At 32.7% G+C, this 18,753-nt stretch overlaps 1 protein-coding gene across 1 annotated transcript in view; it reads right to left on the bottom strand.

Moving 5' to 3' along the window:
• The window catches only part of LOC134710302 (myosin-VIIa-like), a 34,822-nt gene extending 20,432 nt beyond the window's left edge, over window positions 1-14,390 (bottom strand). The window contains exons 1-8 of the mRNA XM_063570609.1: window positions 13,936-14,390; window positions 5,300-5,524; window positions 2,639-2,911; window positions 1,955-2,041; window positions 1,383-1,478; window positions 902-1,020; window positions 430-547; window positions 35-163 (exon numbers count right to left, since the gene is read on the bottom strand). Coding sequence (XP_063426679.1) covers window positions 35-163; window positions 430-547; window positions 902-1,020; window positions 1,383-1,478; window positions 1,955-2,041; window positions 2,639-2,911; window positions 5,300-5,524; window positions 13,936-13,956 — 1,068 coding nt within the window. The 5' untranslated portion in view covers window positions 13,957-14,390. The remainder of the gene's footprint in view (window positions 1-34; window positions 164-429; window positions 548-901; window positions 1,021-1,382; window positions 1,479-1,954; window positions 2,042-2,638; window positions 2,912-5,299; window positions 5,525-13,935) is intronic.
• Window positions 14,391-18,753: the final 4,363 nt, after the last annotated feature.

Below are 18,753 nucleotides of genomic sequence, written 5' to 3' on the forward strand. Positions count from 1 at the left end.
CATATCTTAAATTAATTACAAATAGATGACAAACCTGAAACTCCAACCAACTAGGTGGAAACCCACGTGTACCAGAAATAAAGGTCCTTCTAACCAATCTCTCTACCTTTTCTGCAAACACTGGAGAACTGTCTTTTAAAAACTGTAGGAAACTTGGGGCAAGCTACAATAGTTATCAACGGTACCAGGATTATAATTTAGTACGCCAAAATATCCCAACAAAGTAACTTTTTTTTATCTATCTGATTGTTAATTTACCATAACATTTCAACATTCATCAAGTAGTTTTTGAAATATCAATAGTAATACCGACATACCTGTCAAAATTTGTTATTGTTAAAACATCAATATTTCATTAATATAACTTAACTTAACTGAAAGCTCAGTGTTATGCTTCTCTGTACTAGATTTAGTGTTTTTATTGCTTACCCGTTCTGATGGTGCAAAGCTGCCAGCAAACAAGCTTAATAAAACCCAACCTCTGACTGTGCTGTTTCTCGAAGGATTATTAGTTAATTGTCTGCAAACTTGGCAATATAATTCATCTCTGAAATAAAACAATGATAATATTTATATTTTGGTAAATACCGAATCTTTTGTCAACATAAAATAACTGGAATAAAGAAATAATACGTTTACTTAATATTGTCTTTACAGATTTTGCACCTGTTTGTTCTAATTAAGATTGGTTATATATTTTTTAACTCATTGTTTTGATATTACTTTAACAGCTCATTGCTCAGAAAGTGTTTAGTATGCAAATAGTTAACTAAAAACAATATTTCTTTAACTACGATCGCTATTAAGAAGTTGTTCATCTTCCTAATGATGAATACCGCTTTGGTCAGTTTCATTAAATGGTGTCAGTTTGTGTTGCTCTTATCTATAGTGTTGTTTGTACCTGATTTCTGGTCTGTATATTCCTAATGCTGTAACATACTGTACTTTGTCTAACATACCACCACTTCTTTCAGGTAAAAATGGAATACTGGTTACTCCAGAATGTGCAGGGTCTTTAAACTATTCCACGAAATACACATATCAATATGTTGGACAAGTAAAATCAAAATAAGTATCAGGCTTGCAACACAAATCAAAAGAAACATTAAGACTGAAGTGAAATAGACAATACCATAGGCCAAAACATGTTACTTTTTAACATTGAATTAATTACAGCAATAAATATCTAAATAACTTAATTATTTAGAAATAGTTACTATTAAAGATCGTCATGGGAATCATGGTAAACTAATTTAAAAAAAAAGAACATTGCATCTTTAGAAAATGTTTAATGATTTGGCGTTATTGATATGATATGATATGATAAATATGTTTGATTGAACCATTTCTAAGCAATGCTTGTATTAAATATTTAAAATTACCAGCTCTGAGTATCTTTTCTGTGTTTCTTCAACGTCTTTCTTTGTATATTTTTTTTGGAAGTATTCTCTAACTGTGGTTACAACAGCAGGTGCAGTCTAAATGTTAAAATATCAAACATGTAATATACATCGGGTTGCACATTCCCTATTTCCTTTCTCAATTTTAACAAATAGTTTTTAAGTCATATCTGCATTTTTCAGAGATTCAACTGTAACTTCATGTTTGTGTATGGAAAACAATGAGATTTTTCAGTTTCTTCCGTTGTCAACTCAAAAAAGCATAACGACATAACTGGAATACACTACAACAACAAAAATACAGTCGCCGAACAAATGGAGCTGAAAAGCTAAATCCATTGAACGACATGACATCAAGGTAATTTTAAGATAATTTAAGAAGTATTTAATCCGTAACTTCAAGAATGCAATGAGCTCCGGGAATGCAATTTACTTTACACATAATTACATGTTTGCAGCGAAAAAGTTATGAATACTTGCTGATCTTTAACAAAAATGCATTTAAAATTATAATATTGAAAATGATAAAAAAAAAAAATAATTATAAAACCTACCCCTGCTACTGCCAATGTATCACCAACATCTGCATCCGGAAGATCTCCCATTATTCGTAAAATTGTCACCCATGATGCCAAAGATGCCTGGAGAATATAATGAACTTATCATAGATTCCAGGCTTAACATTTTGTTCGTCAGACAACGTCTAGACGCTCGAATAAAAAGAGATAAAATGGTAAAAAAAAAGTACAAAGATGAAATTCAGGACTCCAAATTTTGAAAGTTTTTTCTCCAAATAACCAAATGAATGGTAATGGTAAAAAAATGTTTTTAATAAAATTTTCGATAATCTAAAATATTTTGAATAAATATCTTGCATGTAAAATGAATGTTAGTAAGTCACTTCTATGTTAAGAATGTTATGTCTTTTTTTTTCAGATCTCTTAAAATAAGAGTCTAAAACATCAGGCCGATGATTTGACTAGAACAGTCATTTAAGAAGTAAAATAGTTATTATTTGTATAAATACACTAAATAACATTAAAATAAGATAACTACTGGTTAAGATCGATACTTGAACGTAAAAGTTACTGAATTCTAACTTTACTTTTAAACAAGTGCATTTTTTATGACCTACCAATTAATCATTTCATTATTCTATTCACACGTGATTGCTTCATAGTGCAATGGAAAATCATTTTGAAAGGTTTTTAAATATAAAACAGAAAATTCAATATTACCAAGTGGTCACTTCTGTCTTTCTTGGGAAGAAGTGGTTGTTGTAAGGATGAACAACTGTAACTATGGCAACCTTTTGTCTGAAAATATGTCTGAGCAAACTTTGCCCAGCTACTACTGGATGATGACGGGTCACTTAGTTCAAAAGAGCTGGTGGATGAAGCAATCTCATCTGAATGAATACTAGATTGGCCTTCAGAGTCTCTGTCCGTACTTCCATTTCCATTAGTGAGTCCATTTTCTTCAGCGTTGGCCTGCTCATTGAGTGCAGCAGCCTGTAAACATGCATAAAAGTATACTTTCCAATTTGAACACTAAATTCTTGTTAATCACATGAATGGTAAGGGAAATTATGCAATCTGTATTGCATTTAAGATAATAAAACAGTACCTCTTTGAGAACTAGGAGACCACGATTACTTTCTTGAAAAGTTAAAACACAGTGGCAAGATGACGATCAAACTTTTAATATTCGTGATACATGTACTCATGATTTAAAAATAAGGAGATATTGTATGACTGCTAATAAGACAACTTTCTACCATAGTTCAAATAACGTAGAAATTAGCGCTTGTGGGGGTAACAGTACGGCCTTCGACAATGAGTAAACACCAAACCACATAGCAAACAATGAAATGCACTGACATGACAAATGTAAAACAATTCAATCGAGAGGACTAAGCAATCTTACTTTTTGAAAAGTTAATTTTGTTTTTATTTATATACCATAAATCACAACAGACTTTAAAAAAAAAATAAGCATATTCCCCGAATTTTCTTTATTTTTCTTTTATGCTGAGCACAGGTGACTTTCTACAAGGAATTTAATCTTATTTTCAAGTGACATTGCACAATCTTTCTAATAGAATGTATAAGGATTAATACATGAAAGATGTCATTCAAATATTGGAAGAAGGAAGTCAGTCATTCGTTAATATTTGTATAAAATATATGCATCAATATATATGTGGGAAAACTGTGGGTGTTTACATTTATTTACAAATTTACTTATATTATGTTTAATGCAAACATATTTATCCAAAATCAAGATCAATGCATAATCATTAAGGTCAAAATCTCGTCTAAAAATACTGAACATACCATAGAAATAGTCAAACTCCTAAGTCGAAGACTTAATTCATGAGTACATGTACCACGGATATTTAAGTAATTCATGAGTACATGTATCACGGATAACAGTTTGATCGTTATCATGCCACTGTGTTTAAACTGTTTTAGAAATAGAACTCCTAGTTCTAAATGCGATACAGATTGCACAATTCCTCTTACCATTTATGTGAATAGTGAAAATTTTGTGTTCATATTTGGATAAAATACTTATGCCTATTAGTGACTATAAGAAACAATATCATGAAGTCGCTATGAAGACAAAGTGACAACGCCATTGAACATTCTGTTCTGAATGATAATTTCACTTTATACAGGTCGATCGTGCGAACGAGGGGCATTCCTAGAGTTATCCTTCATATGGAATGTTCAAGCCCAAATAGTCGAAAGATGTGTGTATACGTAACCACGTTTCAAGCTATATGACCAAAACAGACCAAAAATAAATAAGCAATCCCCAACTTTATGTATATACACTGCTTATAAGTTGCTTTAAATCAAAACTTAATATCGTGCCGTGTGCCGAAAAACAATTGACTAATCTGGAATCTCACTTTCGTCAATGTGTTTCTTGTTGAAAACTGAAACTACTCCTTACTATCTTCACAAACACCGTTTATAAAATATAATATAAATGATTCCGGTCAAATAAATCTTCTAGTCTGTATAAATATTTCTTTTCCGTCTTCACTTTTGTTGTACAGATCTAGCAGGACCCCGAGTGTGTGTCAAATGTTTAAACTTTTTTTCATTTATATGCCAAGATAGATAAAAAAAAAAAAAAAAAATAGTTTAAACTTGGTAAAAAAAAAATGAAAAACTAAACTTTCATTCAGACATTCTCACCGGACTTTGAATGAAATTGATCGATTTTATTGTTTGTATAAGGAACACGAATAAACGTATAAATCATGTGCACATTAACACATTAAACTACTTCCCCAATGAGATGTGTAACTTGTCCTCTTTCGATCATATTAAACACTTGAAAATCACCGATGATGCAAATTGTGTTTCTATGGAACTAGACATATCGAGCTGTGTGCGTCTTTTAAACGTTCTTATCCGCTTTATGAATTATTTATATGGGAATAAAGAGGATAAGGTATCCATAGGTTATCAAATCCATATAAGTTGAAGGAATTCATCGTTGGTCTAACCTTACGTGACTGTGTAATAATGTAATATTTCCAAAAAAACGACGGTTTCAGCAGGTGATTGAAGGACTCTTGTTCATGCAGAAAAATATGTATAAAAAAAGTTAGAGTCAGTATAAAAGTGGTGTGTTGAAAGTTTTCTGTTTATCTTGTTGTTTAAAATCAATTTGAAATTGACAAAAAAGAACTATTTCCAATGAAGTGTTTTTCAATATTATTTGTTTGTGTGTTTTTCTGCAACATAATTTACCCAGGTCCTAGTTTTGTGTTATACTTTCTAACATAAATAGACAATTTTGAAATATATCTCTAATATTCAGAATTTACTTATATGCATATTTAACAACTGTATATTATTATGAAAAGGTCTATCATATACCACTTTTTCTGCTATGGGTGCTGATTTGGACAATGTACTTGTACCAAATTTTGGATTAAGCTCCGCAATGTCAGTAGATGTTGATCCCCGCTTAATACTGGTCCTGTTCGACGTCTCGTCAGCTGCAAGTGACGTGTCAAAATGGCGGTCGTCATCATCAAAAGCTGAGGCTGATATTTTCGATGGCACAGCTCGTTCCTTTGTAACAGATATATTACTAATATTCTGAAATAAGAACTTAGAAATTTAGATATTGGTAAAAAAAAACACGTGACTTATCATACTTCTGTCCTTAAACACGAATTGGACAAGTATTGGTATGAATGGTTTTACACTAGTAATTTTGGGGCCCTTTATAGCTTGTTGTTCGGAGTGAGTCAAGGCTCCGTGTTGAAGGCTGTACCTTGACCTACAATGGTTTACTTTTATGAATTGTTATTTCGATGAAGAGTTGTCTCATTGGCACTCACTCCACATCTTCCTATATCTATATATGTATAGAACCGCTAGCTCTCTATGAACAAATACATTGCGTTTATATAGTGCATTTCTTTATAACACAAACGATACAAACGGTTCGGCGAACCTACATTGAGATAATTTGTTTCTAACATACGTTTACAAGGTTTGCACAAACTTTGACAAACTATACACTCGCTGAAAATGCATCTACAGTTTGTCGTTAGTCGTTTGTAAGAACAAACACTCCATTTCAACTTTTGATTGATTTTGACGAAAGAAAAAGAGATATATAAATGTAATCATCATTGGCATAACTCGAAACAATGTCAACAATTACTCAAATTTAGCCATTGCACTCCTTTTTCATTGTTGCTATTTTTAATAAAAAGGTTTTATCATCACTTTCTTTGTACATTTATCTGATGAAGTAATGAACTGACAATAAAATTATTTATTCACAGAAAAGCATGTCCTGTATGTCTGTTAAAACATCCCTTCTCCAGAATCTATTTTCCCGCGTAATAAGTTACAAACAACATGTGCATGCATTTTTGAAAGCTCAAACAGGGTTATTATACACTTATAAAACGATGCATTTATTTCTATTGTTGTTAAGTTTAACAAACTGTAATAAACGACATAAAAAGTTTTAAAAAATTTGGTTAGAAGGCAATGCACTCATAAAGTGTATTACCAAATCATTAATAAAGGTTAAACGAATATGCACGAGGCAAACCCATAAAATGAAATGCAAAATGAAATAAAGTAACATTTGGCAATAGCTAAATTTCGATTAAGATTTTAATTTAAGTTGATATTAAGTTTGTATTTTTTTTTAAGTTGGAAAGTACATGTGGACGCTTAAGCATTTTGGTAAAATGATTTAATCCCAGAAAAGTTCATGTGAAGATATAGCATTTGATACAATAATTTAATATCAGGTTAGTCACCTGACATGTTGCCGCCTGTTAAACATATGTTACCAACAAAACAAAAGTACAAGTACATATGAAAAATGATTATAAATTTGAAAATTGACAATAACGAACAAAACAATTCTTGCTTCCTAGCAAAATGAAATGAATGAAAGGTTGAAGGTCAATGTTATATTTCAAGTCTGCTATAAGTTACATATAATGTTTTCTTTTAATTAATTTAAACGATCTTAAACGATATCGCCTACAGTTGTTTTGTTTTACAAATTCGACTATACGTCTCTCTGCGCGTTTGGCTTACAATGGAGTTGTTATGAAGTCAGAGGATCTATGGTACAGTATTGGATTTGCATTCTTTAATCCGAATCTCTTTGTTATCGTTTACTTCCGTCCGTCTTTTTGTCATATGTAGTAATGGTGTTATGCTTTGTCTATGCTGATTGTTTGGCAGTGAAGAGTTATTACTCAAATAATCAAATTTAAACATTTTACCACAAATGGCCTTTTACGAAAAGATTCGGATAAAATGAATACGCAACAATCCTAACATATAAGACGTTGACTAAAGAACGTCGTTGCATAAAACACAGCATGGTAAAATGCTATTTAGGTTAAGATTGTTACTTATCTTATATCTCAAATATTACAAAAAATTGAGACAATTTTAAGAATCTGGTTTATAAGTTTCCTCGATTAAAGGAAGCTTAAATATAAGAGAAATATGTTTGACAAAATTAGAATATTTAAGAACCAATATCTGACAAAGGTATTGAATAGTTGAGGTTCCCGTGTTGGAATTACCCTTTTTAACGATCAATGTTTTTGAATTAGGACATGTAGTTGGAACCCCCTTTTAGAAAGACCTGGTGTAGACATCTGAAAATGTTATCTGTTACATGGAGCATAATGAGTTTAATGAGTTTATTGAGTTCATGAAATACAAATGCACATTTTTACCCATATGGGTTGAAGGCATACATAAATCAACATAATAATTTTACAATACATCATACAGGAAAAAAAACCAACAAAAGAACAAAACATTATATACATATATGTATCCAACATGCAGTTGTTGAGTCCACTTTCCTCAGTGACGATGACTTTTACTGCATAATTGACGGACAAGAAAAAACATAAAACCAATTAATCCAAATTATCCATACTATCGATATCTGAATAGATATTTCTAACTTTCTGCAAAAATTCAAGTCTCAAATCTTTATTTTTTTATATGATACTTTGTATTTTGAATTTTCGAGTTCAAAAGGCCAAAATCTTGATCATGTTATCAGTCTATGAAAGGTGCGATACGATAAAAACTTTTCTTATATCAATGAGCGATATTGTCTTATATCAACGAGTTGCATTGTGGGAAATCTCAGACGAATGTTTACATTTTTATGAAGGAACGAAGATTTCTCGGTATAAAGAAATGATTCTTTTCTTAAAACAGGCTGACATTTAACAAGACATACGTCTGCTGTATAATTTCCATGAATTATTTTAAGTTATACCAAGGAAGATGTATTTAAACGAGAAAATTGAATTGTTGAATAAATGAGACATTTGTAGATATGTACAAATTCAATTAATGTCATGTAGCAAATTATGTGGAATGCAATCGAGATGAATTCAATTGTTGGATAAGCCAAAATCGCCTATAAGTCAAAGATACTGCTATATTTTAAAATATCAATGCGATGTTTGTCTTATATCATAGCGATATTTTTTTTAATATAAAAAAATTATGAATGCGATACTTTTCTAATATAACTGCTATAGTTTTCTAATATAGAATTAATACGACGACACGTCACAATGCATGTCAAACTGAGAACCGCAAACATAATTCACAAACTTATTTCATGACCAGCTTAATGTTTGAGGATCAATATCAGTAAAATTTCGTTTCTGTAACAAAATTAACGCTTACACGATCTTATCATTTTTAAAATGTTGCGTGACCCTATTGATATTTGAAAGTGTTAACAACCGGTTCAGTCTATTGTTTTGCAATCACATGCTTTAACCGACAGATTCTATTTGAAGTGATGATGCAATGGCGGAATTTGAATGCGGTTGTAAATAGTCTACCGACCTATTCGATTCTAATAAAGGTCCAGTGGCGGATCTGGAGGGGGCGGGGTTGAAACCCCCTTTTTGGCCGAATCCAGGACTAAATTTTGTATATACGCCAAACGCGCGTTTCTTCTACAAAAGACTCATCAGTGACGCTCGAATCCAAATGTGTATACATATTTTCTATATTTTAGAAATAATTCAGGAAGCCATAGATTGTTGGAAATTTACACATGGATTGTGCCGTGATATTCGAATTTTATCCTGTTGATTTCTCCGAGCTCTTGTGCATTACTTCTTTTTATTATGCATCCGAATAAGAATAATAGTTATTTTTTTTATAATTGCACTTTTTAAAACAATAAAATCGGCAAAGGGGTCTGCAAATAGGTTCCAATGCATGTATATTTACGCGGGAGGTATATTGTACATAACAGCAATTATTATGTATACCTCTGAGTGAGTCTGCGCTAAGTATAGATCTATCGAGAATTTTGTCACAGTGTTGTTTTCAAACCGGGTGTTTACAAAGCGAAAGAAGCACGTCATACTAGAATTATAAATTTAGATCTTTCAGTGCTGTTTATTTGGTATTTTTATTGACGTAATCGTTCTTGTACCATCATAACTGTCAACTGCCGTTAAAGCATAAGAAGTGTACTAGTTTATATTGCACTGTACAAAAGATTCAGCACCCAAATAACGTTTTTGGAGGTCTGGAGAGCAGTTATTTATAAAGGGATATTTTAAAGATTTATAGATATATGAAGATGGTGCATGAGTTCGAATGAGACAACTTTCCACAAAGTATAATGATTTGTTTCAAGTAAACCATTATAGATCAAAGTAGGACCTTAAACACGGAGCCTTGGCTCACAGCAAGCACCACGCTATATAGGAACAAAAAAAATACTAGTGTTAAACCATTCAAACAGGAAAACCAACGGTCTAATTTGTATAAAAAAAGGAGTTTCAAAAGTACAGGTCAGATGTTATCGAATCAATCTGAACGAGAACAGTATGATTCATCTTTGTCACAAGTTAGTTTCATTTTTATCAATAAAGAAAGTCTTAAATGTATGCATTGCGAGCATATCAGATATATATTATTTCGGTGCGTTCATTATAAAATGCTAAACATTAATGTTATATAGTATGTGAACAATAATTTGATACTTAGCTATTTGATTACGATATTATTTATTAAACCACATCGGTACTGGCATTTTTACATTGTGAAAATGGTGGATTGAACCTGGTTTTATAGCGCTTAACCTCTCACGTGTATGACAGTCTCATCAAATTCTGTCATATTAACAACGTTGCGTAAACAAAACAGACATAATGGGTAAAATTGTAAAAATATGGGTACAGCAGTCAAATATTGATACTAATAAGTGCTAATATTGATATAACAAAAACACCGCTATGATATTTTAAAAGTATCGCATTGATATTTTAAAAGTATCGCATTGCTTATTTATGTATATAAGAAAAACACAGCACTTCAAATTTTACACGGACATAAACGTTAGCTTTTAGCTAACTTCTGAATGTATATTTAGACTCAATTGTTGTTTATATTTGAACAATAAGTTTAAAAGTTAGTAATTACTTAATTTTTCGTTGCCAAAAACAACATTTTCCGCATGAAATGTCTGCATGTTTACAATTGATATTAGACAATATCGCTCATTGATATAAGAAAAGTTTTTATCGATACGCTTCTTCCATAGACTGGTTATATCCTCTTGTTTGTCCTTTAACCTGGATGAAACATTGAATAAATATATCTAGAAACAAAGATCTAAAGATACATTTATTAAGTTATTTATCTACATTATTCACGTCTATTAACTTGATATCGAAAATAACTTTCTCGCCAAATTTAACAGATATGAATCTTGATTTATTTCAGTCTCGCGACCTAGTCTCGCAGTTCATCCATCAAATACACTTAATTTCTTAAAATCAAAGGACAAAATGTCAATAATGATAACGTCATGCAATGAAATAGTCAACGAAAAAAACAACGAAAGAAGATAAGTCTAGTGTTAACTGTAAATTCCGTATATATAATAACCTGGCGATTCAACGAACAACGTGCCTACTTCATGAACGAATTGTGGAGAGAGATTTGATGTTGATTATTTTTTTCGACCGTCTGATGATCTCTAATGTTACTGCCAGACACCACTATTATAAACCTAGCTGCTTCACGCTAATATTTCACGCTTTAACCATTTTATCTAATATAAAAAAAAAAATAAGATGTGGTATGACACAGAAATTAACAACTATAGGTCTCCGTACGGCCTTCAACAATGAGCAAATCCCATACCGCATAGTCAGAATGTTTTACCTTAGAATGGTTAAAATTGAATGATTTTAATCATATGCATGTGTATGCAAAGGAATTGGACAAACGGACCATCCAATTCAGATACATATCACCACTGGTTTAATTAGTAAACGGCATGTGAAATTTGCATGAATCATTTCTCTAAATGTTTCTCGTTCGATCGCAATTAGTACGGTAACATGTTATCTGTTCGCCCCTTTAAGAATTTACATAATTATAAATTGCCCCGAAGAAAACACGTATCTTTGTATCTTATTTTCGTATGAAAATGAATATGAAATCATGTTCGACCAATCATATAGAATTCTACAATAAGGAATACCAATGCATTATCTTTTCTTTTCAAAGGGTAATATTGTTCATTTATTGGTCTAATGTAACTTTGCAGCAGCTTGCGTTTCCTATCGTGATTTGGATGATAGAAGGTTGCTGCTCACAAGGAAGGTATCGAACAAAGGTTCTAATAGCTCAAATGATTTTTTCCCTTGAAAATTTAAAGAAATTTCATCATCATTAGGTTGACCGTTATGAAATAAGGGTGTCACAGATTACCATGGATAGAAAATAATCACTTTATAAGGAGTAATTAGTGAGTACGCTCTTAAAGCCAAACACGATGAAACTGCATAAACGATTATTTTCCATTTGGAGCTAAAACCAACATGTCAAAAAGGTGTACAGTATACTTTGGTAATAAGGAATTAAAATACGATTAATTGAGTTATATTCTAATGTTGAAAGGGGAAGTTATGTCTAATCTTGTTAAAAAAAAAGGAAAGCTTAAGCATTGAGGAAGACCTTTTATAAGTTAGGATTTTATAATTCAAAAGAGTTTTTAGATTGTTATGAAATCGATTTTATCCACACTGTAAGATGTAAAGGGTCTTATAAATTTGTGACTAGGGAAGAAATAATATTGTCTTTTTAAATCAATCGTAAAGAGACTTCAGGGTGAAACCATTAATGTTAATAACAGCAAAAACTACCTTTCCAGACACGACTTTACATACTCCGACATACCTGTGAAACTATGTAAAGCGGTAAGTACTTGCTTCCTTGAGAAGTCGGTTTAGCCGGAAAGAGTTATGTGTTTAGTCGGTGATTAAAGAAAGGTTGAAGATTTTTTTATAAGCTAGATCACACGTATAGCAGTGACTGTTTTCTACAGCAAAACGCACTAATAAAATATCCTTGTGAACACATGTGGTATAGGCCGATGAGACAGAAATCCAACAAAATAAATATAGAGTCAACATACTCTCGTCATAAAAAGAAATAATATATGCATTTGTTTTCAATCCCAATCACACTCCCCTTTCTGTAAATATACGTTTTTTTACAAATAGACAGGTGTATATGCAATAGTCTAACCTCGAGTCCCCTTTTTGTATTAAAAAAACCTCTACATACATATAGTAGAGACTATCAAATATCCTTCATCTGCATCAACAAAGTCTTCATAACATTAATGATCATAGGCGGATCCAGGGGGTCCTAGGGGGCCCGAATCCCCACACTAGGTCAGTCAGCGTGCCCCCTAATGAATAGCATGTCTAATCATACTAGAAGATGAAGATAGAACAATTGGGTCATATCCAAGATAACCTTAAACACAAATATCCCCAAAACGGTAATATTATGTTCAGAAAACGTTCGAATCAAAAATTATTATAAAATCAAATCTTCAGTCGTAAAATCAAGTTTTCAAGCTACCCTTATTGTCAATTTCTAAATGTAACTGAGGACTATTGACAACATTTATTCTACGAATCCTGCTAACTTTTACAGGTACATGTATATATCATATATATGTATCTGTATTCTTATATTAAGTGTTTGTCGATGAAGACTAGCAGATACATGTACTTATATTATCTAATTCAACCAACCGCAAAGTTCAAACATTTCAATTATTACAACTGAATTGCATAATGCTGATTATAGATTGGCTATTGATTTCCTTTATAAAATGTAGATTATCAGGTGTAAAAACTTGTAGTTTTACAGGTTTTAAGTATGTTGTCATATACATGACAAATCAATAAAAGAGACATGAAAAAGTTATGTGTTTTTTAATGTAAATTAATCACCATGCTTAAGGGTGTGGATTTGTTTATATTTATGTAATTCCGCCAACAAACAACGACACAAAGCTGTTATAATCTTATAATGAACATCGTCATAGGCAGGTAAAAAACAAGATTTGGTTTAAACAATTTACAACAAATTTTGATATGTTTATTTGTTACACATTTCAATGATCTAACGGACAAACCTAATCTTAATAAGTCTACAGAAGAATGACTTGCATGTCATACATGTATGGCATTAAATGAACATGATCAATATTCCCCCCCCCCCCAATCATACAAACGCAAAAGAAATATGTTCAAGACATGAAAGAATTGAACAAATTATTAGCATATTTTAAGTTTAAGAAAGGAACAAATGTACAAAAATGTTAATATACAGTGACTGGAAAAATAACTGTTTGGTGTAAAACAATGTTTTCATTGGTTGATTGGCATTGCAGAACCACAATTAAGTTCTATCCTCCGATGACAATGTTCCCTAATGACAATGTACCCTTAACCGCCTTTACTTCATATCTTGTCTGATCTTGCTGGGTGAAGTTATACGCAAAAGACATATAAGTATCTCATATAAATAATGCATAAACTTAACTTATTGTGTTTATCGATAGGATCTTATTTTCATTCAACACCTTTTACAATTATCGATTATAACAAGACAGACAACATTAGAAAGAAACTTTTAGAATATTGTTAGCTTACCTTAGACCTTCTCTCAGCCATATTGGCCAATTAATCCATAACAATCAAAGTAAAATTGAAATATAACCAACTTTCTAACGATTAGCAAACCATTTGTCAAATTCCAAACAGGATAAAATAGTGTTTCATATATTGACAAACAAACTAATGATACTATATCGATATAAAACGTAACTGTTTATCTCAGCTTTCACTATACATGTATCCTAAAGCAAATATAGTTAATTCCTTTATCACCTAGCACTTTCGATTTAATTTAACTAGATTTCATTTTGAATTCATTGTTCAATATATACATCAGAAACAGCGGCCATGTTGGGTGCGATTACCCTTCCATTTAGAATTCTGTTTTGCTCCGATGGTTATTTGACAATGCGGTTTCGACCCAGTTGTATTAAATGGCGAAAGAATGTGTATAAAGTTAAACCGAACGGGATAGTTTAAGTTACCTGAAGGACAGGTGTATAAATAGATTACGTATGTTATAGCCATTCAAACTTTTAATAATTTAAAAAAGAAATTATGAATTAACAGGCGTGTACCTGAAGAATACCTAATATCCGGTTTTTAATTTTGAGTCATGTAATGGGTGGTTTTATTGTCTGCCTAATATGATCGCTTTAAGTATTGCTCGATATTTCATTAATCCCTGAAAAAAATGTTAATTTACGTGTGAAACTTTTCGTTTAACATAATTATATGCATTTTAAAAGTCATAGAATGCGCATCTTATAGAAATTTGTCTATTTAAAGTGCATATTGCATTGGAACGATAAACACAAAGTATTCGAACGATGCTTTACTGTGAAAAGAGACTACACTCCTGACTACATGCATGGCTTATGATCAAACTTGGAGATACCTATTCGAAATTGCATGGGGAAAAAATGGTAGCTTTTTTGGACATTTCATTAGTAAATAACAGTATACATAAAACAGCAAGTATATAATGTTTGAAGTATACAAATATACTACTACTGACACAAATGGATCTTATGTTGGACGTATATGGATTACGTGTTGGGTTATATATATGACTCATTGTAGCAGCAGGCTATCAATGTATGATATGCATTTACATAATATTGCTGTCAGGGTTCAATTATCTGAGTTGTCAATGAGATATGTAAAGTCATAGTAAAAGTTTTGAAACATCACCTACGTCAAAACTTAATCAGATGAATAAAAGAAGACTGTTATGTTGTAAATAAATGAATAATTATAAACAAACATTGCGTCAAATGCAAATGTACCTACAAAGAAGATCAAAAGCCGGATAAGTTAACCCTAACCTGCAAGGGCTGGCATTATTTTATATTTCAATTGTATAAAAGAATAACAGAGGGACGAAAGATACCAGAGGGACAGTCAAACTCATAGATTGAAAATAAACTGACAACGCCATGGCTAAAAATAAAAAAGATGAACAGACAAATAATAGTACAGAAGACAAAACTTTTAGAAAGCTAAAGACAATAAATCGGACAGGCCAGTAAATTCATGTTTTTTTCTAATCTCAACTGAGCATTTCATATTCTCGATTTAGACTGAATCGATTTTGACATGGATTATACAAAGTCAAAGTGTATGGAATGGCAGTTGGTTTTCACTCGTTTCGTTAATTGATATCGCTTTATTTCGTCAGTTTTTCTGGACTTCCCACTTGTTGAATTTGCCTTAGATATCGAAATATTTGTTATACTTTTAATACCGGCCAGTTTTTGTTCATGTAAAAGTATACGTAAGACTACCATCGGACTAATACCGGTGCAGATGGACTTTCAGACAGCATAATAACCAGTGCTTCGATAGATTACAATATATTGTAAATCTTCATTTTATGTATATTATCTAAATGTGTACAAAAAAACAACAAGGCTGCAACCACTATATGTTTGCAATGCTCCTGTCCTATATTTTTAATTTTTAATCATGATATTTTCATAATGCCCGCGTCACACTGTCCCGATTTTGATATAAGGTGGACACCCGAATGCGAAAAATGTAAGTTCGTACGAAGTTGGTCCCGATCTTGTTAAAATACCAAAAAGTGACCGAAGCAAGTACGATGAATAACGAAGTCTCTACGATGGTGCCGAAATTATATACGATAGCAAAAGATGGACATACGAAGGTTAACCGAAGACGGGTATTAAGCTTCATATCTCAGCCGAAGCCTACACGATGGATCACGAAGGCTACACGATGGATTACGAAGGCTACATGATAGATTACGATGATGGCGCGATGGCCATACGATGTCTGAAATGCGTTTTACCTGTTTTGAACTTTTTTATGATACGAACAGAATTTCGACAACATATCGTTTCTGTACAATCTGCCATGCATGACGGGAAATCGATCTTTTTGTCTAATTCTTATTAAAAAAAATAGTTTAATCCCCATCGCCTACTACATTTAAGTTGCGTGTAGATAAAATTGTTATGGACACTCTAGAACCAAAATGCTAAAAACTTGGTATGGTGTTACTCGTTAAGAATATCTTGAGCGCTATTGACTTTAAAGTTCAAAGGTCAAGGTCACAGTGGCAGTTGTATTACAAGACAATACCACCCTTGTTGACACTCTAAAACCAATATGCTTCAAAAGATTTTAACCACATTTGGTATATTGTTCATCTTTGTAATGATCTGTCATTTTTTACGTTCAAGGCCGAAGGTCAAGGTCATGCAGATGGACTTGTTTTTTTCTCCTTGTAATAGCGAAATACACAGGAAATTAGTTGCTCAATTTTTTACCTGCTGGTTCAAAAGACAATATTAAAGGTATTTCCAGTTACCGAATGTTTTGGTTGATTTCTAAAAAAATAGTTTATGTATCAAATATGCATATTCAATTTCCCATTTCTGCATGTGTCATATACAAATATAGTGTCCATATTTGCCCCCAATATGTTACATACGATGGGATGCCACGCTCGGTATTGCCTTGTTTGAACTGTAAAATGTGTGGACTAGTCTGAATAATCACCCATAATTATGCCCATGTTTACTGTCTATCTTAAAGGTAAGATAATGGGTTCGTTGATCCCTTTTATTCAAAAAGAGCTCTTTACAGGAGAAAATCATAATTATATAGACAAAAGGAAGGATGTGGAGAAAGCAACAAATACGGCAAAATATGACATATAGAAAACAAAATGGTTATGGTGTAAACATTCGTAAGACAACAACTCAGACGATACATAAAAAAATAGAATAATGAAGAAAACGTTGGTTTCCCTATATACGTGTACCTGCTGTGTTGGTATACGAGGCGCGTTTATGATTTTCATTATGTTAGGCAGCAACCATTTGATTTTCTGGGGGGGGCTATGGTTTTTTTTTCTGTGCAAATTTTTTTTTTCGCCTTCGGCGAAGAACAATCTATTTTTTTTAGCGACAAACCGAAAACAATTTTTTTCTTTCAATTTTAGCATTATATATAGTGGCAGCTGAGGGTGAAACAAACAATTTTTTTTTCTCAGGGACCAAAACAAATTATTTTTTTCACCAAAACCTGGAAACAAACTTTTTTTTCCAAAAAAAAACCATAGCCCCCCCCCCCCCCCCAGAAAATCAAATGGTTGCTGCCTTACTTGATATGAAAAATTGACAAAAAATAATATTTGACTTGTAAAAGTAAATCCTGAGCCTGTAATAGCTGCTCTTCTTGTTCAATTTGAATTGATAGAAACAACGCTATCGCCTTTCTTGATCTCATACAATTATATGATATGAGCTCCATGTTTTGTGAACGTCTTTCTTAACTGTCGTATTAGACTGACCAGTGCATATCGCGCATGGCACTTTAAATGTATTTTAGCGCGAAAATTAACTTACATTTAGCTGGATTTATTGCCGTCGTAGTTCAATCTTGTCTCCTTCGTACTTTTATTCGATGGCAACACGACGGGATCACGAGGTCTTCACGTAGTCGTGTTGCCATCGTAAGACCTTCGGGTAGCTTCGTGATTCGTTCGTGTAGACATCGTAATGTCAAATCTGCCCGATGGAAACGATGGAAACACGAATGCAATACTATGTTCAAAGATGCATTCCGGTGACATAACGATGGTGAGGATGGTAATACGAACTCAATACGAACCCTCAACATCGGACGCACCTTCGGGGATTTTTTTAACATGTTAAAAAATTTAGAACCCTTCCCGAAGTTGTCCCCGAAGGCTAGAAAAATTCGCGGATGGTGCTACGATGGTTGAAGATGGCACTACGAATAGCCCGATCTGGATACGATCAGTCCCGATTTTGAAAATTTCCATAATCGTGTTGCCACCGGTATGCCCGCGTCACACTGTCCCGATTTTTACGCCGATGGCAACACGGTTATGGAAATTTTCAAAATCGGGACTGGTCGTATCCAGATCGGGCTATTCGTAGTGCCATCTTTAACCATCGTAGAACCATCGGCCACTTTTTATAGCCTTCGGGTACAACTTCGGGAAGGGTTCTAAATTTTTTAACATGTTAAAAAATCCCCGAAGGTGCGTCCGATGTTGAGGGTTCGTATTGAGTTCGTATCATCATCCTCACCATCGCAATGTCACCGGGAATGCATCTTTGAACATCGTATTGCATTCGTGTTTCCACCGTTTCCATCGGGCAGTTTTGACATTACGATGTCTACACGAACGAATCACGAAGCTACCCGAAGGTCTTACGATGACAACACGACTTCGTGAAGACCTCGTAATCCCGTCGTGTTGCCAACGAATAAAAGTACGAAGGCGACAAGATGTAACTACGACGGCAATAAATCCAGCTAAATGTAAAGTTAATTTTCGCGCTAAAATACGTT

This window comes from Mytilus trossulus, chromosome 3 (assembly GCF_036588685.1).
Source record: "Mytilus trossulus isolate FHL-02 chromosome 3, PNRI_Mtr1.1.1.hap1, whole genome shotgun sequence".
Lineage (NCBI taxonomy): Eukaryota > Metazoa > Mollusca > Bivalvia > Mytilida > Mytilidae > Mytilus > Mytilus trossulus.